Source organism: Bombus affinis, chromosome 8 (assembly GCF_024516045.1).
Source record: "Bombus affinis isolate iyBomAffi1 chromosome 8, iyBomAffi1.2, whole genome shotgun sequence".
Taxonomy (NCBI): Eukaryota; Metazoa; Arthropoda; class Insecta; order Hymenoptera; family Apidae; genus Bombus; species Bombus affinis.
In genome coordinates, this window is record NC_066351.1 from 16,813,420 (window position 1) to 16,840,234 (window position 26,815).

Genomic DNA, 26,815 nt, shown 5'->3' on the forward strand with positions numbered 1-26,815 from the left:
AGATCATATACACGTATTGGACAATTATTTTAGTACTAATTTTGCTTCATATATCAAATTAGACGAAATCTAAGAATTATCACCAAGAGAAACATCCGTTCGAAGCAAAATATTATTTCTTGTTATTTTACGTACAAGTTAAGATCAAAATAAACTAAAAACTGTTTTGTTTGTTATCTATATGTTAAATGTAAATTTAAAAATATTTGACTATATCCCGATTAAATTGCGATCGAAAATTGCTTAAATCGAAACACATCTATAGAGAAATAAATAATGTAAAATTGGACTGCCCATAAGAATGCCGAATGAAAGCTCTTATTTCTCCCACTAAACGAATAACGTTCGTTTAGATCCGAATTCCAATTTCAGTTCAAATTCAATCGAATTAAATTTAATCGTTCGACGGTGTTACGGGTTGCAAAGAAAATGAAGAAATTCGTGCGATCAACGAGAACAGAAAGCATTTGTTAAACTAGTACGTAATATTACTGTAAAACTGTTCGTTATAATTTACAGACGTTTGAGAAACCTATACGTCTCCTTGTGCGCGCGTATTTAAGCGTGTAAATATCTGCGAATATTAACCGCCTGTACAATTAACCTTGAATACGAGAGCGAAAGAGGAACGTAGTGGAGAGAGGGGAAATTGATTAATCGATCGACTGAAACTTGAAGTAAACTGTATTTGCGCGTAAATTACTCGATTAATTAATTAGCTCAAGAGCACCTCGGTATTAATCTGCCAGAGGGAAGAGAATAAAACTTTGATTGTGCAGGAGAATAAAATTTTACTATTAAACGCTAAATTCTGAATCCTATTATATCGTTACGTTAATATTAAAGGCAATAATTATAATGTCAATTTTTTCGTGGTTCTCGCATTGCTTCGTGGTCGTTTCTTCGAAATTGTTTCAATCTTTAGGAATTGTTAGGGATTTACCTGCTTCGGTTCTCTTGAAGCAATTTCTTATTGAAATTTTTTTCGAATATATATTCTTTAATCTGCTTATTTTACGGAAACAACGTAAAAATACGTTGCTACGAAGACATCGAACTGTAGATCGTTGTTTCCGTTCGCTTCGTTCTTATTACGCGAATATGTTTAACGCGATAAATGCAAAAAGACAACGTGACTGGGCATCGATGCGATGGACGGGAAAAGAAGCAGGAAAATTAGAGAGGAAAAATCGGCTTTTCGAGACTGGAAATCTTCGAGCCGGAAAGCGAGACGGAAGTGGATAGCGGCGCGAAAGAACGAAGGTAATAAAGAACGATCGATACCTCGTAACGTAAATAAATCCACCATGTTGTTTACTTTTTACTATAGAGCAAATATAGGAAAACAAGAGTACTTTTCGCTTGAATGTTTCGACTAATAAACGACTGTTTTTATCCCGTTTGAAAATGCCGAACCAATTCCCCAAAAAACTCGAGAATATGGTATAAAATATACATGGAACACGCCGACCACTCGCCAAGTATCTTTGTTGGCATAATTTTCTGTCTCGAAGTAAGCTATCTTGTCTCGTATCTAAAGAGCGTTGAAAAATATTTTTCACAGCTATGTCGGGTAATTGTACTTCCGAAGCACAGGGCTCGGATCGGTGGAGATCCGTTTTAAAAACATCTAGCGCGAAAGTGAAAGCGTACCGCCTCATCTTTGATCGTTAAACCTATATTTAATAGCTAATATATTAATAAACACTCTTACGCGCGCGATACGTTACAAGAGATACCATAAACCGATATTCGTAGAAAACGTTCGAATGCAACACGGAATGTTGCAAAGGTTCGGGCAAGTCGTGTAAGATTCACAGTAATTTCCTGCGGCTGTTTTCAGTTTGTAAAATCTCGAATATAGTCTGGCGCGATTATCTTGCTTCCATGTGCATCGAATAATCGTCGCAACGTTCCCTCGACTCACTTGTCAACAGACAAATTTCGAAAAGAGCCGTGTACGAGCCGTTCGTCCGCGTGATTCAAGGCCGGTTTTAAAACTGCGACCATTTTCCCCAACGGTGCATTTCCCCTTTTCTTCGACGATTATAAAACAAAGTACCATCGCCGTTCTCTGTCGTTGAATCATCGGCGCCAATTCCTAAACTTTCTCCTCACCTATGTCGATTTTATACAATATAATAGAGATATAAAGCCGAGAATATAACGTAACGTTGCAAACATGTACATAGTATAACCTATACGTATATAGAAATAATACAGTTACAGTTACAATAGTTACAGTTACAGTTACAGTTACAGTTACAGTTACACACACGGAGAAACATGAACAACGAATAACGAATATCATTACGACGTATTTAAAAATTTCGCTTCGTTAGAATTTTGGCTCCTATTTATTATTCGCTACTATTACGTATTATCTGCCGTTGCTAAGATAGACAAGATGGATCAGACTCTAATAAAGGTTGTGTTATTTTATGTGATTCGTTGAAATTAAAATTAGTTGAAAATCAGTTTTATACGGTAGAAAAGCTACTAAAGCCAGAAATAGGTAGTAAAAGCTTGTTCCGTCGGATTTATGTAAACAGCTCCGCAAACAACGAGTGATATTAATTTTTACCATAAATAAAACGCGATAAATTATTATTCTTACGAAAAGTTGAAACGAGCTTGTTTCCGTTTAAATTTTACCGAAACTCGACGTAACGATTTACAAATGCTTTGCTGCAAAATTTTTCGTTCCCTTTTTCGGCGGCAACGAATTTCTTTGAGTGGTTTCGCACGCCCCTACGGCATTCCATTTCTCGTCGTTGGAGAAACGTTTGCTAATTACCAAAATGACAACGATAGTAAACGATAGTAAACGATAATAAACGAGACGATTGGGAGAAAGGCGAAGCGACACAACCTGAAACCAAGTACATACGAACCATGAAAAGAAGAAACGCAAGGAAGTAAGCTTTGGATCGAGCTTGAAACACGTAATAACGCGTGATTCTCTGTGGCGGAGAATTTTATATTCTTTGGTCAAGGTGTCAAGGTGTCAAGCTAACTCCAAAGCTGGACGTTAGCGTGCTGTTACTCGCGCTATTTCTTACTCTGTACGGATCTTGTAGCGTCGAACTGGCTTCGCGTTTCTTCTTCGAACCGTAGCCCAGTCGTTTCTTCAATGCTTTATGAACTCGTCGCTTCACCACGAATAAAACGAATATCAAAACACCTTGAAGACTGTTGACCACGTCCGTCACATAGAATAATTCATCCTGATACTGGACTCCGGTGTATGTTTTCAGCAACCTAGAGACCACCTCAGCGCCCCAGGATATACCCATGACGACAAATAGCTTCACGTTCATGATGAACCTGAATTGGTAACAATATATAGCGTTACGATCGCAACCTATTGGTGGTTAAGCGAATTATTAAATTAATCTCGTAACAACATCTCGATTAGATGATATTTTCTATAATTACTCGCTATCGTTACAAAATAGAATTCCATTAAATTTTTCGTCGTCTTACTACTAACTTTACTAAACAGAACGTTTCCACGTACAATTACACGTTTAATCGATGCTTGCAAACCGACATAATACTAGGACGAAAGGCGTTTAAGGGACAAGTAAACTTACTTAGTTTTGTCACTGTGAAATCGTTTGCTCCTAACGTCTAAACACGAAACCCTGCTTATCTCAGCCTTCACCTTGTTGCATTCCTTCGCCGTGAGAATAAAGAACACCATATTCGTTATCAATTGGATGGCGACTGGTACCGTGAAGAAAACTATTTCCGCGTGTCCCAAAAGCGCTGCAACAACAACGATATTTCCAGTAGTAAGTTGCTAACGTTTCGTTCGAAATGGCAATATAGCTATATCTGCGGCTCTACTGGTATCGTACGTTGGCGGCCGAGCCGCGGCAACTCGAAATTCCAGTTGAACCGGATAATTGGTAAATTCGATGGTATTGCATTTTACATATGGTATATCATTTTGTTAATCACGAACTTTCGTAGACAGATGCGAATGTTCGTGGTTGAAAAGATGCCTATACGAAACGTTTTCGTTTGAATTTGAATTTTCTAAACGCACAGAAAGATAGTAACCTGAAATTATTATAAACAGCGAGCTATTCGAAGCTTTTTTATTTTAATTTATCTCAGCACTGGTCCAAGCACGACGTTATTTTTCCATCCAATTCCATTCGACCCGATAGAGTATAACAAGCCCGATAAAAATGACGTTCGTAATTGTCACATCTTGATCCAACCTCGTCTTAAGCGTTTAAAAAGAAACGAGCAGCTTATCGTTTCTACGATAATTGATAACTCACGGTTGAACCAACAGCGTTCTAAACCAAATTCAGGCCTCAAATTCTCTGGCAGAATATGCGTCTGGTCACTCAGGATACAGATGAACATGATGAATATCGACATGCCCCACGCATATAGACCGTATAACAGGAATCTTTTGTTGTGATTTTGACTCCTGATACTGTGTACTTTCCTGGCAAAAGAGATTTTCGAATGTTTGAAATTTCCATCCGTTTTGGTTAAATATTGCGAAATTGCAAACAATATCGCTAGGTTTACATATATATATATATATGCTTATATAGGATAGAACGTATAATGTTATTTTATCTGTGCTATTTCGCGTGCCTATAATATTATATCATATATTATAGGGTTATATTAACCCTGGGCTGTGATCGCGCCAAAATAATCTTTAAAATATTAGGCTGAAGTATTTAGAACGTTTGCGGAATTACGGAAACAGCGTTATGTAGAAAAATCGTTATACAATGAATTATAAATGTTCGTTAATCGAAAGAAGAAAAGAAGAACGGAGGAAAGAGAAAATGACAAGCAAGGCGACGAGGGGTAAAACGAGTTAAACGAGTTAAACAGATAATGACAAAGCGGCAGAAAATAAGCATAGAGTACGCGCGTCACACGTTACCGTGTACGTGCGAATTCAAATGAAAAATCAAGTAAAAAGAAAGGCGATTTGGAAATAGAAAGACGAGACTGCATAGAGGCAGAGTCTTTTTCGCCCGTTGATCGGAGTTGCGTGCACCCGTGTCTTAGACAATTTAGGCATAATAACGGCCCTCTATGCAGCGTTCCTATTTCTTTCTATTTCTACATCGCTTGTTCGGCACGCGTCTCTATCTTCGCGTCTTCGTGAAAAATAAATGAAAGTGATAGATTTATACATGAAATAGGCCATAGCGCGGCAGTATCTAATAATTTAATAGTCGAGGAGCAGCGTAGGCCCATTTTACAACGACATGATCATAAACATCACGGAAATAAATCTATGAGGAATAAAATATAGGAAGAAGTGGCAAGTAGCGGTATGATTTAGCCGGCGCAAATGCGTCTGTATCGCGATCGATATAATTACGGTTTAAGCTTACCGGCAAATATCACGCTTAGCGGAAAATATCGGCCCGATGATTATATTTATATATTTATATACGTGTATATGTATGTAACCAGGCAAAATAACAACTGGGAAACACAAACTTTTACTACAACGACTTAACGTCGAATGGGAAACTACATGCTAAAATCTTCGATAAACCAACATCGTACGCGAAACAATTTCAAATATTTTACACCTCTATACGTTTTTTAAATGCTGAAATGCATCATCGGTTTCGTAATACGTCAAAGAGTATGAAATACAAATGCCTGATATTTTTCTTGTTCAAATACTTTAGTTTTCAACGAACAAATGTAACAAAATTCTGTATAACCTGCAAATTCGTGATCGCGATAAAGCTTATCATAGCGATTTATTACGCGAAAGATGCTCGAATCTAACGCGTAAAGTATTTTTCGCAATAGTCTCGACAATTTTTGCAGATAAAGATTCCCCTTGATCGAGGGCGCTTCGTATTTTCCAACTAATTTTCTTTCTACCATTTCAATTTTGATTTATAATTGACATTTATTCGATTCAGATCGAAAACCTACACGAAAATTCTAACCAAGCAAGAAGGAAGAAAGATGGAAAAGACAGGAGAGAATGTAGAAAGCTTGAGCAACGGGTCCGAAGGAAATAACTTAAACGACTAGTAGTAATGTCTTACCCGAATGTCTGCCATATATCGAAGCACATGACGTTCAACCAGGAAAACGCCGACATCATGGAGAAGAACGTGATGTACCCTAAATACGAAGACAAACGCTGATAAATAAAGCATACGCTCCTGTTACGTCGATCAACGATGTAATTTCTTGACAATCTTTATGCCATAGTTTTCAACATCTTTTTGCATAATTTTAATATGTACAGAGTATGAAAAAAAGAGAATGTAAAAACCACTATAGCGCGAGGCTGTACCCTCCGCCCCCCCCCCTAGGATCGGTGAAGATTTGTAAAAAAAAAAGTCCTCAACCTTGAAATTCAAGACGAAATCCTTTTTTATCGTATCGTCGTACGCTACTCGTCGTGAGAATCGAAAGCCAATCGAAAGGGGGGACCACGGGATGCGACTCTACCCTCTTCCGTCGAAAAGAATGTTCAACTTTCGATAATTCTTGAACGATTTTATTCGCAATGTGTTTACATCTGTATAAATAGGTGCGCAAAAGCGCGATACGTTCATGATAGCGCGAAATGCGTTAACCATAATTTTTGGTCGAGATACGAAATTATTTATCCTATTGCGTAAATTTATGGCTCGAAGTCCTTTTGTTTGGACAATTTTACGTGAAAAAATTGGAATTTTATTTATTTTTATTTGCTAAAAACTTTGCACGTGCAGTTCTAGACCTTAAACAATTTATATCCGATAACTTGGATATTTCGTACGTGTTGTTTTACTTTTATTTCGAAAACTATACAAAAAGTAAACAGCATTACCTACTATACCGCACGGTGTAATATTGTCATTTTCCGCTGTTATCCAAGGTATTATGGTTAGGCAAAGGTAACCTACCAAAAGGCTCGCGATATGGCACATCAGAGTTTTACCATGCAGATTCTGAAGCACCGGTAGAGAAAGGTAGACGATCAGTGTCAAAAATAAAAAGATACAACTGATTCCCATAAGAATAGAGGAAATTATCAATCTGAAAAGAAAGAACAGAAACGATTATTACGATACTAAGCGATCAGAACGGATATAACTTTATATTTTTATTTCACTTTCATCCAATTCTATCCAATTCTATCTAATTCTATCTATCTCTATCATAGGCGTGGTATATCACATTTTAACGTATTTATTTAAGGATAGTTCCAGTATGAATCTCGTTTACATATATATATATGTGTGTGTGTGTGTTTATGGAAAAATACTTACGTCTGTAGAAACGAATGCAAACTGATATTTTTTACTTTGTCGACGTTTATACTATACTCGTAGGTGAAAATGTCGTTTCGTTGCAAGAGTAAAAAAAAAAAAAGGAAAAAAAGGAAAAAGATCACGACTTTTGCTATAACGCGCTTCATAGGGAAAATTAACACGCTCTGAATAATTGTGTGCAAAAAGCGCAAAAAGCGCAAAAAGCGCAAAAAGTCGAAAAAGTTGCCTTCCAAAACGGTATCGCTCGTCTATCGACCGCTTGCGAATCACGGTTGATAGAGGGACGGTCACTCAACATATGTATATGCATATTTGTATAACACCCGGTGCTTTTTCCACCTTTTCTAACGACACAAAGAGTCGCGTTAAAATTATACGGTGCATAGTAAAACGAAAGGATCGAGCCTACAAAGCGGACCGACGATATTAAACGACGATATTAAATGTGAAATATAATACAATGGAAACGCATCGTAAATAAATAGTCGACGATTTCAAACGTTCGCATAACGAAATGAAAACTTACGCCACTCAAAACGTAAGCTGGGTATACGTACGTATACATGCGATGAATTTATTTAAAAACCGAATTTACGTCGATAATTTACGTACTTACGTACACAAAGCGAAATACGATCGTAGACGTCAAGTGGCTACATACCTTTAAACGGCAATGTGTTACTTCTATACATACGTACTACGTATATCGTGTATGTTGATATTATATATACCGTATAATATATGTATAAAATATATAACGCAACAAGTATATAGAATTCTATTTCTATTTGAATAATAATGAAAATTAATTCTTCCAGAAACGTGTGTATGGTTTCACCGCGCGCAACGACCAATAATACCGTCCTAATACCGTTCTTTCGACAGATTTAACGGATAGTTCTGTTATTAAACGATCTCTAATGATTAAGCCAGCAGGCTTTACTGGAACATCATCGATCGATGATCGAGACAGCGCTCCAACAAACGATGGTAAACAGCGGAAGAATACAAGAAACAGATATGTACAGGCATATGTATATCATATGTATATTATAGCGGAAGAAGCGAATGAACAAACACGAATGTATAGCCACTTCGTTGCGACTCGTATGACGACCGGTGAATGGCCGCCGTTCTTCTATTCATCAGGCAAATGGACTTGTAGCATTGTTATTTATTCTTCTGCATCAAGATATATGTACGAGCGTATACATTGTCACAGCATCACTGGCAAACAACCTGGCTATCTGGCATTGATGCAGCGCAGACACAATACGCGCTGCCGCGAAAGATGTGGAATTCCGGTTTCAACGGCTGACCAGCATCCCTCTCGAGAGCAGTCCAATCTTTTATATCGTCAGTTTCTCGAATAATACACGACGACGACGACGACGACAAGACTTTGAACATTGCGCGCGTATATGTACAGTCATTCGCCTAACACTCGCCAAACACCCCCTTTTAAAACGGATCAACTTTTTTCAAATTCGACTTTTTCGAAAGAAACTGCAAACACTTGGTTTAGGCGAATGAAACGAAATAAGATCAGACGGACCACGTGTAAAAAGGACTTTGAAGAAATTCCAATCGGTCGGGATGGCGAAGAAGAGAATGGAAATTTAAACAACATACTTCGTATGATTTATATCGGTCGTACGATACGTAGATGCGCAATTTGATCGAAATCGGTTGATGCGGAAATAGACGAGCGACAGGCATCGAAATCAGGCATCGATATCGGTAATACTAATAAAGCAAAGCCATAAAACGGAAAATATTTTCTTTATTATTCGAGTCTAGTAGAAAGTAAAAGCCCTCACCTGGCTGCATCGTCGCCATCGTTCAAGAAGCAGATAAAAGCTAATAAACCGTCGGTATTGTCGGTAACCAGACTGTCCACGCAGTACATGTCCGGTGGTAACCAGATTGACGGACTGAGTTTGAGGAATCCGTTTGATGTTACACCGTATGTACCGTTCATGTTTTCTTCGTAAAAGTTAGCACAATCGAGTCCAACCCGCACACCGTATTCTGAGGGATAAAAAATGCAGGTTTAAATAATGCAAGAGAATGACAGAGGAAACAGAGAATTAGTTTTTTTACACAGATCGTTACGTTTAGTATTAATTTACGTTAGTACCAATTCGTTAATACGTTGGTTATTCTTTCCGACGATATACATAAGTAAGATTAGTTGGTTCGGGACAAGCTACTTTCGTCACCTTTCTCTCGCAAGACTCTATTTCTTAGATGAGATATTTTCCTCGATTTCGTCCAACTTGTTCCATAAAAGAGACAAAAAAGACACAAGCGCAACGATACTATTTTACGTCTTTTCTCGTCTTTCCTCCTCTTCCCCCCCCCCTCCCCCTTTCCACCGACAAGTTTTACAAAATTAACATTCAAATATTATTCAAAATGATATCATTTCTACGCAGTACAAGCGTGTAAAACATTTTTTTATACGTAGAGAAGAATAATTCGCATCGATCGGTGTATAAGAAAATATATACACAGTCTTATCGAAATAAGAAAATATATACAGAGTGTTTTCTTGAAAAAAGAAAAAAAAAATGCCAATAAGCTAGAAAAGAGAAAAAGATTATCTCAAGGAGAGAAGATCGCGATAGAATGGCAATATTCGTCGTTTCGAACCAATCGATTTTATTCCGACAGAATCTTTTGTACCGATGTGTAAGTAACTAATTGCGAAATAATAACAACTTCATATATATACAACTTGGTGTGTTTCGGACGCTGCATCCTCTATGTTTTCGGTGCAACACAATTCGTTCGAAAAAAAAATAACCACGTTCACGTTATATACATACATCCATATTACTATTATACATGGATGTATATTAATTATTACGTATCACCGTACTATATTGCGTTCTTTTAAAAATGTTACGACCTTTTTGCAACCGACGCTACGCAAACGACGTTAAAGTTCTCTCCAAACGTAACTTAACTTAACAGCCAACCGATCGTGCAACATCGCGATACAGACCTGTCATATCCCAAGTTCCTCCGGTAATATTCAAGATTTCCTCGTAGAAATTTTTCTCCGACTTGGCAATGTGCGAGCAAGTGTAACTGCCGCCATCGTCCGCATCCGTCGGACAACATTTTTGTATACATCGGTGGTCCCGACAGTATTCTACCTCCTTGCACACGCGAACTACGAGCCGGCGTTTCGATCGCAAGTACGGCATCAATTCCAGACAGGAGTTTCGTTCGGTGATGGAGAAACTCTCCGCGGATTCGTTTTTTCCTGTCGCCAGTGTCACCTAGAAAATTACACGGCAGCACTTTACGTAATCCTAAACGAGAGGCGACTGATTCGTACGAGATTCAAAGATTCGATATCCGCTGTGAGAAAAATTTCCACTGTTTTCACGTTCGCGCGAAGAAAACCGGATACTGTGAATCGCTCGAAAGTCTTGGCAAGTTCCGCCCGGCACAAGCGGACGCGTTTTCAAGGTATCGGCGAGAAAACGCGTAAAAATTCGTCCCTGGTACGCGACAGATCAAATATCACGGCTAGATTAAAGCGGAAGAACGTGAACGTAAGTCGCGATAAGACGCGACGTAAGTCGTAAGCGAAAGCAGCAGACGAGAATCGACCAGAACTTTAGCGATTCTTGTAACGTTTTTGTAACAATTGAAAAATTTAATTTGATCGTCTCGTGTGCGGAGCCTCTCCGTCTAAGATATCGCTGATATCCGCTATATCGAATTAACAGTGTGCCACGACGATATAACATATTCATTCCTATCGATATAACGATATCATCGAATCGACAATGTTATATTTGATATTCATTTACGCAACAAAACGTTGTCTTCGTTTACTCTTTTATTTACTCCTGATCCTGTTTCAGCGTTTCAGATCGTTCGAAGAAAATACGATACGCGTCGATTGCTTTCAACAGAGGTGTTTGTATGTTTCGATGTTCAATGAAATAATTTCGCAACAACGTAAAACAGTTACAGTCTGGTGCCAATCTGATGCACGTTTAGGTAACACGGACAAGCAGAAAGAATTTCCCCAGCAAAATTTTTACCGCTCTTCTTCACTTTTTCACGTTTCATAAAATAACAGATGATGATCTGTCCGTATAAAGTTTCTCTTAATTTAACTTTTCTTACAATACAACGAACGATATTACGCCAATATAATACGGTATAACCATACTATATTCTGTTCTTTTAAAGATGTTACGACCTTTCTGCAATCGACGCCACGCAAACGACGTTAAAGTAACTTAACTTAACACGCATAACAAGTATTTGTCGCATAATACGTTTCAGTAAAGTAAGATCCGGCTTGTCTATATAAATTTCTAGAAACGCTTAAACTCCAATGCGTTTATGAAAATTATCATTACGTGATTGGAATTTGTTAATTATTGCCAAGATATTAGTAGATTAATTACTATTATAAAACTTGCGATTCTCTACAGGCAACAACAGTGTTTTCCACATTTCAGATTCATCGCAATCTCTCGTTTCTATCATTCCGAATAACGGTTCAGACGCGTTAACGAAAATTTCTACAACAAGTTGCATTCCACTTTTATCTACGAATCGATACATATTCAAATCGTTTCATTTCTAATCGATAAAATACGAACCGATACATTATCGTACCATTGTACTATACATCAGCATAGTATAATTAGTGTACTGGTGTATTTCAAGAGAAAGCAGCACTGTTTATTCAACCAGACATATTTACTAGTGTTGTTCATCCGTGCAGTTACCGTAATTCTGTGAATCTTTATCGTAAACAACTGATCGCGTTAAATTAAATGCAAAATTAGAAAAAACATCTAACAACAGCATTCTATGAGAAACGAGTCTTGTTCTGTCACGGTAATGCCGCGTTACGATCTTTTATGCTAAAAAAAAAAAAGTGTATTATTGTCGTAATCCATCATCGATGTTTCCGATGCCTCTTTAATTTTCTTAAACGGAAAAAAGCATTTAGAGGTAAAAGCAAAATTGAAACTATCGAGCAGCGGCTACAACGGCCGGGCGCACTGTGCATGCAAGGACATGCTCGATTGCAACTAGACAGTTTCGTTCTATCTGATACCGTCCGCAATGCGGTCCTTGGTTTCATCGGCGGCGCATCGCTGCTACGCCACTGCACATCGGCGTGCCGCCGCCGCCGCCGCCGCCGCCACCGCCACCGCCACTACAGCTGCTATGTCGCTACCGCTACCGCCACCACGCCCCGTAGATTTATTTACAGCGTTCGCATCCTTTCACCGGTCGGGATAAAGGCTCTGACCATCTGAAACTACATTTGCTACGTCGTGTTGCGCCACGCTACACTATGGTAAACAATATTTATCGCCGGACGACTAGGAAAAAATCGTAGCACGAAACGTCGCTATGGATGTCGCTGCTATCGTCGGTGAGTATCGTCCAGGAATTGATCGTAAGGGTACGGATCGTCAAGTACGGATGTTGTATTTGCATTCATACGAACGATGCGATTACAGGCGAAGTGACGGACGAGAAGAATGTTTGGAAACATGGTCGTTGAAAAATCTTAGGAACCATCTTTCTAACAACGATGATTATGCCGTAGAGGCGAGCATCCTAAATAACAGAGCTACAATTTGTGATAAAAAGAAAATTCTACTTGTTACGTTACATTTACTCCGACATAAGTCCGACATAAATAAAATTGCATACGCATATATATGCGCATTAGCATAGGATTGCCATCCTAATAGCGACAAGATAGTAATGGGAAAGATTTGTTTAACGGATGTGTTAACTTTAATTTCGTATAACTTTAGTTTCGGTTATCATATAAAAAGAATGAAAACAGAAACGCACATGTTACAGATAGAAAACATCCTAAATCCATCTGCAGCGTACAAATTCCTTGAAAAACACGTAGGAAACAAAAACACCTTTATTCTAAACATTTATAGAGAGAAAGAGAGAGAGAGCCGCGATTGTTGGTGATACGAGGTCCGACAGAAAAAGACGAGAATGACCTTACACAGCTTGGAAACCGAGAGTGGTAGGGTAGAGATAAAAAAACAAACAGCTATAAAAGATGTTTCGACTACCGATAATGTGAGAAAATTCAGCTCGATCGTGTCAGTCGGTACAACTTGACGCATTTTCAAATATAAGCGTGTTTTTACGCTCGGTTAAAAAATGTCGGATTGCAAAAGTTAACAACCAAGCCGTTGCTCACCCACGACGCATTGTCCGCCAAACAAATTATTCACTTTTAACAAAAACAACGCCATACGCGCGAGATCTCGCCTCTTGCGATTTCTACCTATTCTCCAAGATCAGAAAGCGATGCTTAAAGAAAGCCGTCTTTCTGTCGGTAGACAGTGTGAAAATAAAAATGAAAACAGCGGCGTTTGTAAATTTGAGTCTAGTTACTTGAGACCTAACGATCAAATCGATGATCCTTCGCAACTTGGTTGAACGTGCCTACTCGCACGATACGACTTTATCTCTCGAATCGTGTCGACCTTTGTCGATCAAAATTACGAAGCTGGTAAATTACGAGGAAAAAGGAAAGCCTCGATAGAACAGAAAATCTTGCCGATCCAATGGCTGCCCGATTTCACGCGCGTCAGATTCGTCTATATTTTCTCCACCCTCCTAACACCTTCCACCAGGCTTGAAAATCTCCCAGTGACTCCTCGATTTCGCATGGAATTCGTTTGCGCGTCACCTTTCTCCCAGAAACTCGCCGCCAATTTCGCATCGCATTTCTATCTCCCGCGGCTCGGCCATCTCGCGCCAGATTCGCCCGCGAGTGACTCCACCCTACAGGCTCGCGGATTACGCATCAGGTTGGTCCTCGAAAACGATAATTCTCTCGTATAGTAAGTTTCGTTACAAGATTAACGCGATTAAACTAATCGTATCGTTCGTCAACCAAAGTATCGCAATAGCTTCCCCATGCGGAATAAAAGGAAAGTAGAATTTACATCCGCGAAAACTATGACTCGGATTTTCAAATTCAAAAACATCGAAACGCGAAACACTTTTATCCGTACAAATATTTTTCTATAGGTTTTTTTACCGCGATTGAACCGGGTGGGAAAAAGTGCTAGCTAAATAAAAAATTTCATAATACAAACTTCTCCAGCCATCGTTTATCCGTCGTTTATCCGTCGTTTATACAGTGTACGCGACATAAGCGTCTCGTGACAAACGCAAAATGTAAAAATCACGGTGGGCCACTGAAAATATTCTTTTAAAAAGTCGGACAGTCAAATATTCTTTCAAATATTCTTTTAAAAACAGGGGTCGTAAATATTGGCCGTGTATCTGTAAATCTGGCTCGATGTCGCAGTCTATTTTCGACGACACAAAGGGTAAAAGATGCCTAAGGGTATCGTGCCCTCAGAGGTGGAAATATCGGAAGGGAAAATGTAACTTGATTTTGTCGTTTCATTTCGTTTCGTTTCGTTTCGTTTCGTTTCGTTTCGTTTCATTTCGTTTCGTTTCGTTTCGTTTCGTTTTGTCACGGTCGACGTACGAATTAAAGGGGACCGACAGAATGTCTTCTTATCAAATTCGTTACCCGTCGTGGAAGTTTAAAGTTATAGGACACGAACCATAAAGTTCAAATATCAAATCCTGCACCTAGTCGCTTCCGCTTCTGGATATCGAGCAAACGTTATCGAAGCATATACTGCAAAATAGCTGAGCAAGCGTCGCGTCCTATAGTTAGGAATGAAAAATAAAATTTACTCGTATAAAATGTCGTACAAAATCCGTTGGAACAAGTTTCCGACCTTCTCGATAAAATAACATGGTCATCGGAGGAATTCCAAAAAATTGCTTCAACATTGTATTTCGATCCGATAATCTATTTTAAAGAAAACCTCAAAAAAGTTATCTTATACTATAAAAGTTATCGTGTTAAACGACGATTCGTAGTTTGTTTATATATACATAATTATATATACGTAATTTACCTAAAAGTACATATGCAGGGAAAGTATGTGTTAAAAATAAAATTCGATTGTGTAATATACATTAATCGACGTACCTATGTATATAACATAAAAAAGGTAAACGCGTTAAACGTTAAGGAATGCATAAAATATTATTATACGTTTACATGTTGCTTTGGCAGGTAATTCTTTAGGAATACGTTTCTCGTTTCGATAGAAAAGGAAATGAAAGGTATACCTGAGTGAGAAAAGCGGGTGTAGCAGGAATACATACACATCTGCAGTTTTAAAGTACCTACGAGACAACATAAAGATGCTATTCAAAGTTGAATAGTTAATCTTTTTAATATCTATAAAAGATCATAAACAACACGAGATATACGAACGTAATATCCGTGTCGCGATGTTTTTCGCTTTAAGAGGAAACCAATTAAACGAAAACAGCCATTAAAAGTCCATTACACTCTAAGGACAAAGCAAATTAAAAATCCATTACGATCTAATACCACGCAATTATTAAGTAGAATCTCCAATTCACAAAAGAGAAGACTCGTGAACCATCTATCGCGCGATCCATTAAAATTCAATTTAAAATAAAAGACGCGTCAAATACGTAGGATATGGACTACTTGATAATTTCGTAACATTGCGTATTACACTTTTCGTTTCTATACGACGGATAACGTAATTACGGCAAGTATACGATAGGCAGTCTGCTACGGCACGGAATAAAAGGCTCAAACATGAAAGATAAGAGGATCGAATTGGAAAGCACAGCAATGGATAATCAACAAAAGGCCGTTCCCCGTACGAAAATATACTATATTTAATATATGAATATAGTAGCCTTTTTAATGTGTTGTTTTCATGCTCGTTGTCAACAACGAGCCGGCGTTAGATACGCGTTAGGTATTAGACAAATTTTAAAATTCAATTTTCCTCCTGACAAGACTTGAGACGAAAAAATGGTAATGGAAAAATGGTTTCAACGTTCAGGCGTTCAGAACGACCTGTCGAATGTCTCGCCCGTCTAACTGGCAATTTGGTAAATTAACGCGTATTGAACAAATTTTCAAACCGAATTTTGTCAAAAACTAGCCTTACGATTTGATTTTCGTATTATCTATTTCGAAGTGAATCTCCCCGACTTTGCTTGTACCATGAATTTAGATGCAACAGTATATAATACGGTATATAGCATATTACTGCGAAATCTCTAATAAACTAGAATAATCTACATACTTTTACACATGGCTCTTTCCAAAGTTTCACCGATATTTTACTTTATTATAGTACTACAACCTACTTTTTATACTTTATAACACGAACAAACGGTGCTGATGGATATGCTGATGAATATAGGCCAAAAGAAAAAAGAATACAGAAGAATAATACAACTTACGCTATCCTATTTAACAGAAAAATGTATACATTTCCATTCGCGTTGGAATGTTTCTTTTCTCTTTCTCTTTTCCTTCTTTCCTTTTTTTCTTTTTTTCTTGGATTAGAAATATTTGTTTCCCCTGTTATTGTAAACAATTTACTATACTAATTATAATATTATATAGTAAAATATGTAATATCTTAATTTTAATAATATTTTGCCATTACCGCACCACGTGTAATACTCTCGGATAGCTTATTAATTTTATTAGTAAGTTAGAACGTAAGTCATTACGTTAGAAAGATTAACCTAATTTGTTTGTCTAAATCTATTTTGTTTAATCGTGTATATAGATATTTCCTTTTCTTTTTTCCCGGATCTCTCGAACCCTCGATCAGATCGTCGTAAGGAAATAAAAATCCGTGCTCTCTGTGACAAGGAGAAATCTTTCATCGAACAGCTAATAACACGTTCGCGTTTCAAGATATATTTGAAATATTCGATAATTAGAGAATAGAAAATTCATCGAAAATGAAACAATCTATCGAGGAAAAAAGGAAAATACACGAAATACAGATTGTAACTATATATAAGTGCTGAATACGATGAGAAAAAATCCGACGAAACAACGAACCTAGAGAAAGGGACAATGACGAAACCGTTGATGCTTGGCCGCTGCTGCAACCTGGAACGAATTAACGCTCGCGTCGCGTCCCAACTTTGTTTATTATAATTTAAGGCGTAGCTTCTGCATGCGTGACTTCATCGTTCGCGTAACTAAAGCCGGAAATTTCCTACCTTTTTGTTAGATAAACGCATCGATAAATTCAAATCGTGTGGGTGTCTTGATACAGTGAAATTAACGACTACTTTTATTCACGCTCTATCATACTATTTCGAACAATATTCACTTCTAATCTATGTATCAAGAGGTAAAACAACAATTTCCTCTACTTCTCCACTATTTTCCTAATACTACGTATATGTATCTCTTTTATGAATATCGAATAGTTTCAAGTATATACAAATCTATTATATTCGACTGAATATTATATTTTTTACTATATATATATATATATATATAGTACACACGCGCGCGCGCACGCACGCACGCACGCATGCAAAAGTATACAGAAGCGCTGAAACGTTTGTGAAAAAATATTATCTCAAGCAGAGAACAAGCAGGAACATCGAGATTGACGTGCCCCTAACGATATGCTGATAACGATATCTTTGTAAATGTTATAGAATTCAAATAAATGCAACAAAGAGAGTACAGTTGAGCAAGAAGATGCGTCACGTAAGTAAATGAACGGTTGGAAAAATATACATATAAGTTGGCTATCCTTGAAATTTGTTTCTCCTCGTGTAACAGGAGGTGGTTTTTCCCCCAAATTCCAAGATCCTTCGACCAACTCATTTATCTTCTGACCTTCGTTGTTACAGATATTGTGGCTCCGAAAAAAAAAATGGTTTGAATTTAACGATCCGGATGGTATAAATTACATTATTACATTATTATATTTTATAGTATAATTTCGAAAAATTGGGGCAAGGTGGGCAAGTTTTCTTTTCTTTTCTTTTCTTCTCTTTCCTTTTCTTGTATTTTATTCGTTCGTTCTAGAAACTCGATTGAAAACTAAATGATTAGGAAATAATTAGTTATATATAACGAATTATTCGTAGATTGGAGATTGAAAAATGGAGAATGTGGCGTGGCGCGAATTCACGTTCGAATATCCACTCACCTGTAAAGTTCCATTGATGATGTCTACTGAATCGATCTCGTGCGTGAAGATCGCGCCTGAAGAACATTTGGGCATGCCTGTATGAAGCAGAAATAACTCCAGGTTCGGAAAATGCTCGTCTTCTCGTAAGTAATCAGCGAGTAACGGCAAGAAATGGTTCGTTTTCGAGTAATAACGATCGAATTCACAGCCTCCCGTTACTACGCTAAAAACTGTATTATTCGAGCAACATTTTCTGACGTTTAAAAATTCCGATAAGGATGGTGCTTTTGGGAATGGACGTGTTCGATCCTTGTCTTCGTTCGATTTACAATGCACGAGTGTCGGAACAACGACCCGAGTGATATCGTTGTACAGAATATCGATACAGTACGGACTCTGTAAATACGAAAAAGTTTAAACTTTCATTGGCAACTTGATCGCTGCGTCATCCTGCGGTCACTTTTCATGCTTATTATCGTAGTATTTTGCTTTATCGTTGTTGTATCGTAAATGTTTCATCTAAGAAAAGTGAGCAATAGCAAGATCTGCATCGATTCTTTATATAGCACGATTTGCAACATGTATCGACAAACATAAAGTCAAACGAGCAACCGATATCGCGTACCTGTAAAATATCAGCAGAGTTGATTTCGTCAAGAGACAGAGTGGTAATATATTCAGGCTTCTGGCAAATAGGAAGTTGGCCGTAAGTTACGTTCTTGTTAGTAGGATCACTGGCAACGATTTGCGGAGCACGTGGAGACGCAACGCAATCCACTTTCGACATCCCTGAGAAAACTTCTCCAAATGGGCAACATTTGTTGAAGGAAGAAGCAACACCGGCTGACAGAGACAGCAACCACAAGAGAAGAAAATTTCTCGTTAGCGTCGAACACGAACAGTACTTTGAATATGTCGAAACTGATCGCTGCATAATTCCACCGATTTCAGCCGACATCGTTCCGCTGAAAATCGCACTCAACTGCTGCTTTTTACGATTAAAGATGAGAGATGTCGGTGTTCTACTAAACTAGATATTCGATATTCGACTTGAACGTTGCACCGACCGTTACAACAGCTGAGATATTAACAACAGTCGAAGTATTAAATATTAAGCTTGTACGAAGCTTGGTAACGAATATTTGCCGTTATTTGCCGTTATTTGCCGTTATTTGCCGTTATTTGCCGTTAAGCCAATCAAACTCGTTGGTCAACGAAAAAGGAAAGGATCTAAATCGCGAACCCAAGTATCGACAAGCATCAAAATGACCGTTGCTCGTTCACACAACTTCCAACAAACTCTGAAAAGCACGAAGCTCGACGATTCTGCTGCTATGTATACTTGAAGACCTTGACTCGAGTAAGTCTCATCTTCGGTCGGATTTTCCAAGAACCCACACGACTTCTGGCCGTTATACGTGGAATTATTTGACCAAATACACTCTGCTTTCTCTACCGTTATTCCTTTGTTCCTCTATTTATTTGCTTTTCTTCTTTTACTATTTTATTTATTTCTCTATTTTTATTATATTATTCTCTGTACGTGTATCGCCTTATCGCATAAATTCCCGATCCGATGCTAACGTTAAACGACACGAAGAAAACAAACAGTAATGTACAAGTGGAAATGATAAACGTACAAACGAGAACCGCCTTTTCACGAGAATCGTTTGTCGAATCGGCAATCTTCGTCCGTTAATGAGACGTCGTTGCGTTATAAACTTTTAATGCGTGTGTTGGAATTTGCGTGGTCGGCAGACATCGTTACTCGTCGTTACTCGTCGTTACTCGTCGTTACTCGGCGTCGATCTTCGTAAAATTCAATTCGTACAATTCGTGTAAGCCGTCTCCGATCGATTATGTGTTGCACGCATCCAACTGCATTCGGATAATCCTCAATTACAAGGTAGCTCTATCGTTTCGAATCAGATGGAGCAGCAGCGTCAGTTTAAGGGCAACTTTAATCTCAATTTCTTCTCGGTTCGTTGATCAAAATCTTCTCGTGGTTCCGTTGATCAAAATCTTCTCGTCGTTCCGTCACATGCAGCGGATAACCTATCGGCGCAGGTGCAGCAAATTGCTAATCTCTCACCTTCCAAATTATCGCGATTGATTTCACGGTTCCATTTCTACTGCGTGTTTTACATATTTCCTTTCAATTCGAAGCTTCGAGTTTCTTCCTTGTTGTTCCTCCCTCTTCCTCGTTGTTACTTGTTCCGAGATGTTTCCAATTTATCTTTTATTCGCAGTGTTAGGAAAGCAAGTTTCGTTTATTTTTCATTGATATTTTTATACCAGAGCTTTCTATAAAACGCGTATATTTTCTATCTTTTCATCTTTTTGTCTTCCTTTATATCACATTATCAATTACGAATTATTTTTACATACCTGTTTGTTTCTCGAATTTGCATAAAAGAAAGCCCATCTATTTAATTCGCGGTTCCTCCCCTTTCTCAACGATAAATATCAACGATAAATCCATTCATTCACACCCAAGCACGCACGCACGCGCGCACACGCGCACAAAATTGCGATATCATCATATACGATATTAGCGAAAGATCAGAGATTCGTACCTAACTTAACTCACAAACGCACCTAGATCCTTCAAATTTCGTTCGTTTTATCTTTTTCGGTCGTGTTACTATTCCGCTGCTTCTTCTTTTCCCATTTTTCTCTATTACACGACGATTACGCGACGATTACCGCCAACTTTTGCTCCAATTTTTTACAACTTCTCACTCTTCACACGCGTCGCACTTTCTTTTTCCTGAATTTGAATTATTCCAGCAGCCTTTTTAATTCTCGGACATCAACCTATCGTGCCCCTTTGCCTGACGGCTCGTAATTATTTCAACGACGCTTTGCTTCCTTCTTTCTTCCGCCATTTCGATATTCCGAGCACCTTCCTTGCACAAGACACCTTTTCTCGAATCTCACTTTTCGGTCTTTTTCTTTTTTTTTTTTTTTTCACGCGACTAATCGATCCACAAATAGATCACCGCCGTCTCCTCGTTACCTCCTTCTTCCTGTCTTTTCGTCCACCCAATTCACAAAGCTCGTCGAATTGCAACAAAGAAATTACTCCGTCTAACCTAATCCTTTTATATTCTAGTTTCGCCTTCTGTTGAGAATTGACAATTTCCACCTCTCAACGTTCGAAACGATTTACCGAGATTTATCGCGCGAGTTATCAGCCCCTCCGTAATTCACATCATGCCGCTACAAATAGTTGGAGATTCTTTTTCGTTTCTAAAATTACACAGAGAGAGAATCATACGGGTCACGCCGAATAAGCAAATCTTTGTACCGACAAAGCTATTCGATAAACGATTCTTCGAGCATTTATTTTTGATAGATGAATCCTACGATCGTCACTGCCGATTTCCTTGCCCCCTTATCGTTTATCCGCGGCCAGGCTAGCTCGGATTCCCGCCAACGTACCGCCGCGTATTCGACAACGGCGCGATGCGTCCATATGACACGACACGGTGAATACGCACGTAGAAACGCGACTGTACGCTCGCACCAACCGACAGCGCAGATGAGGGAGAAATTCGACTAGGCTTGCCGCTGGATACAACAACAACAAGACCATACACGACGCGCCTCTTTTCGCCCAGTCTCCCGCCCCTCCCTTCCCACGAATCCCCTCCTCAACGTTCGTCTTTTTTCTTCCTTCTTCTTGGTCTTCGATGTTCGTGACGTAATCCGTTCGTTTAATTCGATCGCGATAGATCGACCGGATCAAAGTAATTAGTCTCGACTCGCCTTCTCTACTCTGGTTTTTTTGAAAGACGAGGTGTAATACGTCGGTCGTTAAACTCTTTCACGATCGAGAAAATGATATTCGTAATTAAGTTATCCAGCTAAATTTTACAAAATTACAATCGAAATATCTTTTAAACTAACTAACCGCACGTCGTCGTTTTCACGCGCAAATACCCCTATCTTTCGAATGTGCGAACAACTCTACTTTCGAGACAGCCTAACGTAATGTACCGTTCGAATCCGTTTAATTTTCCTTTATGTAAGATTTGCTTTGTACGAGAAACACTTTGTACGTCACTTCGTTATATCGTCCATACGTAATGGACGTATTTTTCGCTCATTAGTATCGATACTGCAGCAGCAGCAGCAGCAGTGATTTACGATCAGACTGCAAGGTAAAATGTACACGCATACGTATATATCAGCTGTGGTCAATTTTTCAATTGAAATAATTATTATCAGATTCCGTTCGGTTCGAACAAGTAATCACGCCATTCCACCGATAAGGTGAACCTGTCGGTAAGCTAGGCTCTCGTTAATTTCCACCATTTCCGAATACGTGTGGTCGAGGGCATGATTTTGAATAACATTTTCCATCGGTCTGTGCCAAATTGCGAAAAATCTAGTTTCCGAGATACTGGCAAAGGATAGCAGTATCGCGGGTGCGTAACGTACCTACCGAACCACGGGACCCACGCGACAAGCAATTTTAATACCTAGAAACCTCCGCTGTAAGAACGACACTCGCATATATGAAAAGTACGGGCCAAACAATACGGATATTACGGAAAATTCGTGACTCGAGAGAATCGATTGAGATAGAATCCGTGACAGCGACAAAGTGGAGCGACAGTACGCGACGAACGAGCACGAGAAGAGGTTGACAAAAAATCTTCCGTATCGTTATCGCTTTTCGATATTCAAATTTACGCCAGACGACCTACACACTCTTTGCACGTCTTTGTACCTAGCTAAATGCAAGTGAAAAATTTCCAAGTTGAAAAATAAACCAACCTATCGTCGAGAATGTTATATTTATAATTTGTTTACAGTTGCGTATGACGTAAGATTACATTTTGCGGAACTACTCGAATCTTTTACGTATAATAGTAGACGCATCCTCTATTTCTTCCTTGTCCTTCTATTCGTAACAAAGATAAATTTATTAATTAATAATTGATAACGATAAATTAACCAGTAACATTACTATTACCAATATGAATTAATAATTAGTAAATTAATCCTTATTAAAAGGATATTAATTAAATTGGTTTTTTTAGAAACATACTTGTATAACGATAAATAGTAAGAAGATAATCATCGGCTATGTTTTTACCAACAAACACAGATGATATTCGATAGCACTTAAAATTTGTTCGCTATGTATTCATCGTCGTTTAGTTTCTTGCCGAAAGCGGCTTAACCAACAATTTTCTTCGATAAAAGCAAATCTAGTCTGCCTGTTTTTCCCCCCATTTTTCTAAACTGTTTATAAGACGCTGTAATTTGCGCGTCATCTATAGAAAAAGAGGTATCGTGTTTCGTCGTCTAGGCGAAACACGCCTTAGTATAGTATTCGACCACGAAACACGATTGAAATAAACTATTCAGCGTGAAACTGGTTTCTGGTATCTGGATCTTCCCTTTTATAAAGAATGACTCATTGCCGGAAACGATATCGACAGTGAACGATTCGAGGATGAAGCGATTTCGTTAACCTAAAACCTGTTTAGTCGGCAAACGTTTTTCTTCTTTCATTGTGTCTTACACACCGTTACTATACTATACTATACTCTTCTCTCTTTGTTTATAATTTTCCCTTTGACGTTTCCATTGCCGCGAGATATTTCCAACGTAGCGTCTCTCTCTCTCAGTTCTTGCCATTTACTTTGAAATCATTCGAATCAACTTTCTAGTTTCTACAACTTACGAAACCAATTATAAGAGAATTTAGCATTTGAACGATTTACGTAAATAGGTATGGCAAAGGATAAACTAATCCCAATTTTCCAACAACTAGATCCTATCGTTATACGTAGGTGGACGAACAAAATTTGACCATCGTTAAATTATCGTATTTAAATATTGCAAGTAACCAACGAATTTTTCTTCGTAATTTATTTTCTATCGATCTATTGCCATTCCGTTTACCTAATCTATCCTTTTATCATACTTGCTATATCTTTATCAGTGATAGTTATTTATCGTTGGTCGTTATCCTCGCCTCTCCGTGGCAGACGTATATAAAAAGGGAATAGAAATTAATTTTCGCCACGGACCTTGCGTTTAACGCTCTCCGATTAATCGCCTTCGTTGCGAACCATCCTGTCGTTTACCAAGCTTCATCCACCCCCTTTTGTAATTCCTTCTTCCTGCATTCTCGTCCCCACCTCCATCGATTTACCGCGTTTGCGCATCTCGCGCCAAACGATTTTTTAAACTCACCGACTCGTTCGTTAGCCGCGGCAGTAAAGGTATAACCGTAGAAACGAGGATAAAACTTAATTCATAGCCGGTACATAACCTCTTAGTCAGGATGAGCGCGCCACTTGCAATTAATTTCCAAAAGATGTTCGTCCGGGATCAAGGCCGTAAAATATAACACAAACGTTTCATTTCAAGGCACGAGAGCCGTACCTATAAGCTACAGCCTCTTCCTCTTCCTCTTCCTCTTCCTCTTCCTCTTCTTCAGCCTCTCTTCCGCCTCTCTTCCACTCCCGCATCCTCTTTCTCTCTGCGTGTCCTTCTATTTAACCATGTTGCCATTTAGCCATATTGTTCCCTCGTTCCTCCCGTTCCTTCGCTCCCTACTCGTCTCTCCAAGCTGTTACACATACACCTCCCTTCCGTCTTCTTTTTCCCCTTCGTATCGCATCTTCTTCCTGTTACTTTAACCTCGTCCTTTCGTTCGTAAACTCTGTTTTTTTCTTTCCATGGACACCTAACCTGTTTTTCTCGCTCTACGAAAATTACGAATCTTTTCAAACATCATTCGCAGTCGCCGCCTCTTTACGCCTTACACTTTACACACACTCGCTTTTATTCGCTCGCCTTTCTGTACTTTCGTCGCTTTGCCACTCTATTTAGCACAGACCGTTGGTCGTTTCACCGAATTTCTCTTCTTTCATCTTCTTTCGTCTTCTTTCGTCGCTTTGTCAGTCATTCCATCACTCTGCTCTATCGCTGCTTTATATTTATATTTTAATTTTCCTTAAATTAATTTTTATTAAATTTTTAATTTTCCTTACGTTTCGTTGGTAATCTTACATTCTACGTAAAAGACAACACAGAAACGAGATTACGTTTTCTTATAGTTTTATTTTAATCGCGTCGTAATGATTTTATTATAGCAATATTTATCGTCGTAATCACCTTGGAGAAAATTCGCTGGTACGTTGATCAGAGATCCTTTGAAATTTATTCCACTCTGGTTGTTGGTGCATTAATTTGCGATACGTACGAACCAGAGGAGAACTGTATGGATACTCGATGGCTGGCCGGCTTTAGTGAAAAAAAACAACGTCTCTGCGAAAAGAAATAAAGACAGACGGATGCAAAACGGGAGAATCGGTCGGTAGACCGAAGCAACTACCGAAAGCAACGAAAAAACAAGTCGAAGAAAAGGCAGATATGCATTAAGCGAAGAAAGGTTTATCTTTGCAATTTTCCTTTATCGATCTGTTCCGATATTAAAACAAGATGAAGATATGGATGAATCGCGTTCCCCTCTTTTCAGAGAATTCAATGATATCGTGGAAAGTAAAATGTAAAACAAAGTAGCGAAACTTCTGCATAATAGATGTAATGTACGAATATACGTTTATTAATAAATAGAACACGATATACCGAAATATGTAGGAAACGTTTCATGTTATTTGTATTCTTGATCCTTGTTTTTACTTGTTTCTTATTACAACTAACGATCCCTCTCTAACGGTATAAAAGATCATCTTTTAACATATATAACAAATATCTTTCTCCTCTTATTGCCTGTCAAGTTTCTTTCGTCCGTCACCTTCTTCGTCCATTCTTAAATTTCTTTTTCTCCTCGTTCGTCCAGTATTTACCAGCCACCCACTTAAATTACTCCGAATACTCCGAATACTCTGAATTTAGCTAGCATCTTTGTCTTCTTTGCTTCTCATTTTTCTTGTTGGTATTTTACTTATCTAAGGGTATCTTTCCCTGCCTTCGTCTCACGTATTCTCCGTCATACTTTGAGTTCTCCAGCTGCCATTCTTTTCTCTCCTTTTCTTTCCCCCTTTTCTGCTTCTCTCCTCCATCTTTCCGCTATATCTTCTATCGTCTCTGTTTTCCATTTTCCAGCCGCCCGTTCCTGCTTTCTTACAAATCTTCCCCTATCATTATCATACATCTATTTCCTATATATCAATTTCTCTTCTGAGCGCATTAAGGCTTAAGCAGTCACAGCTTTTATATATATTTTCCCCGTTTTCGTTTCTTCTCTGCGACCTTCTATCTTCTATTTCCTATATTTCTACCGCGTACATCGTTATGCTCCTCGCCGTAACGTTAAACATCATCCTCCTTCTTCCGTAATCTCCTCCAAACTTGCTCTTTCTCCCAGTCCCCAGAGATGAGTACGTGCCATATCACCGCTCTCTGCACATCTACATCCTTTATACGCGTCTATCTCTATCTTTATCTCCATCTCTGTTGTTGCTCTCAAAT

The 26,815-nt window shown here is 38.5% G+C and overlaps 2 protein-coding genes across 4 annotated transcripts in view; one reads left to right on the forward strand and one right to left on the reverse strand.

Annotated features, from left to right (window-relative positions):
* LOC126919496 (ATP-dependent RNA helicase DHX33) overlaps positions 1-26,815 on the forward strand; it is a 250,860-nt gene that overhangs the window by 209,459 nt on the left and 14,586 nt on the right. The window lies entirely within an intron of this gene.
* On the reverse strand, positions 667-21,924 carry LOC126919495 (G-protein coupled receptor Mth2). Of its 3 annotated transcripts, XM_050728806.1 has the most exons (10): positions 18,978-21,924; positions 18,371-18,748; positions 10,294-10,573; positions 9,104-9,314; positions 6,839-7,047; positions 6,063-6,141; positions 4,296-4,468; positions 3,597-3,771; positions 3,063-3,327; positions 667-2,872 (listed from the first exon to the last, which is right to left on the reverse strand). In XM_050728806.1, the coding sequence occupies exons 1-10, from the start codon at positions 19,308-19,310 to the stop codon at positions 2,675-2,677; spliced, it is 2,301 nt and encodes a 766-aa protein (XP_050584763.1). In that variant the 5' UTR covers positions 19,311-21,924; the 3' UTR covers positions 667-2,674. The 3 variants fall into 3 exon arrangements, with proteins under 3 accessions (XP_050584763.1, XP_050584764.1, XP_050584765.1); XM_050728807.1 differs by lacking the exon at positions 18,371-18,748; XM_050728808.1 differs by lacking the exons at positions 18,371-18,748; positions 18,978-21,924 and adding an exon at positions 11,937-11,986.

Excerpts from the sequence above, each read along its gene's own strand:
- LOC126919495 (XM_050728806.1), bottom strand. The coding sequence starts at position 19,310 with ATGTCGGCTGAAATCGGTGGAATTATGCAGCGATCAGTTTCGACATAT. Across the intron at positions 10,574-18,370 it reads TCATCAATGGAACTTTACAG|GTGACACTGGCGACAGGAAA; the intron begins GTGAGTGGATAT and ends GTAATTTTCTAG. Across the intron at positions 3,328-3,596 it reads TTTCACAGTGACAAAACTAA|GTTCATCATGAACGTGAAGC; the intron begins GTAAGTTTACTT and ends TTACCAATTCAG.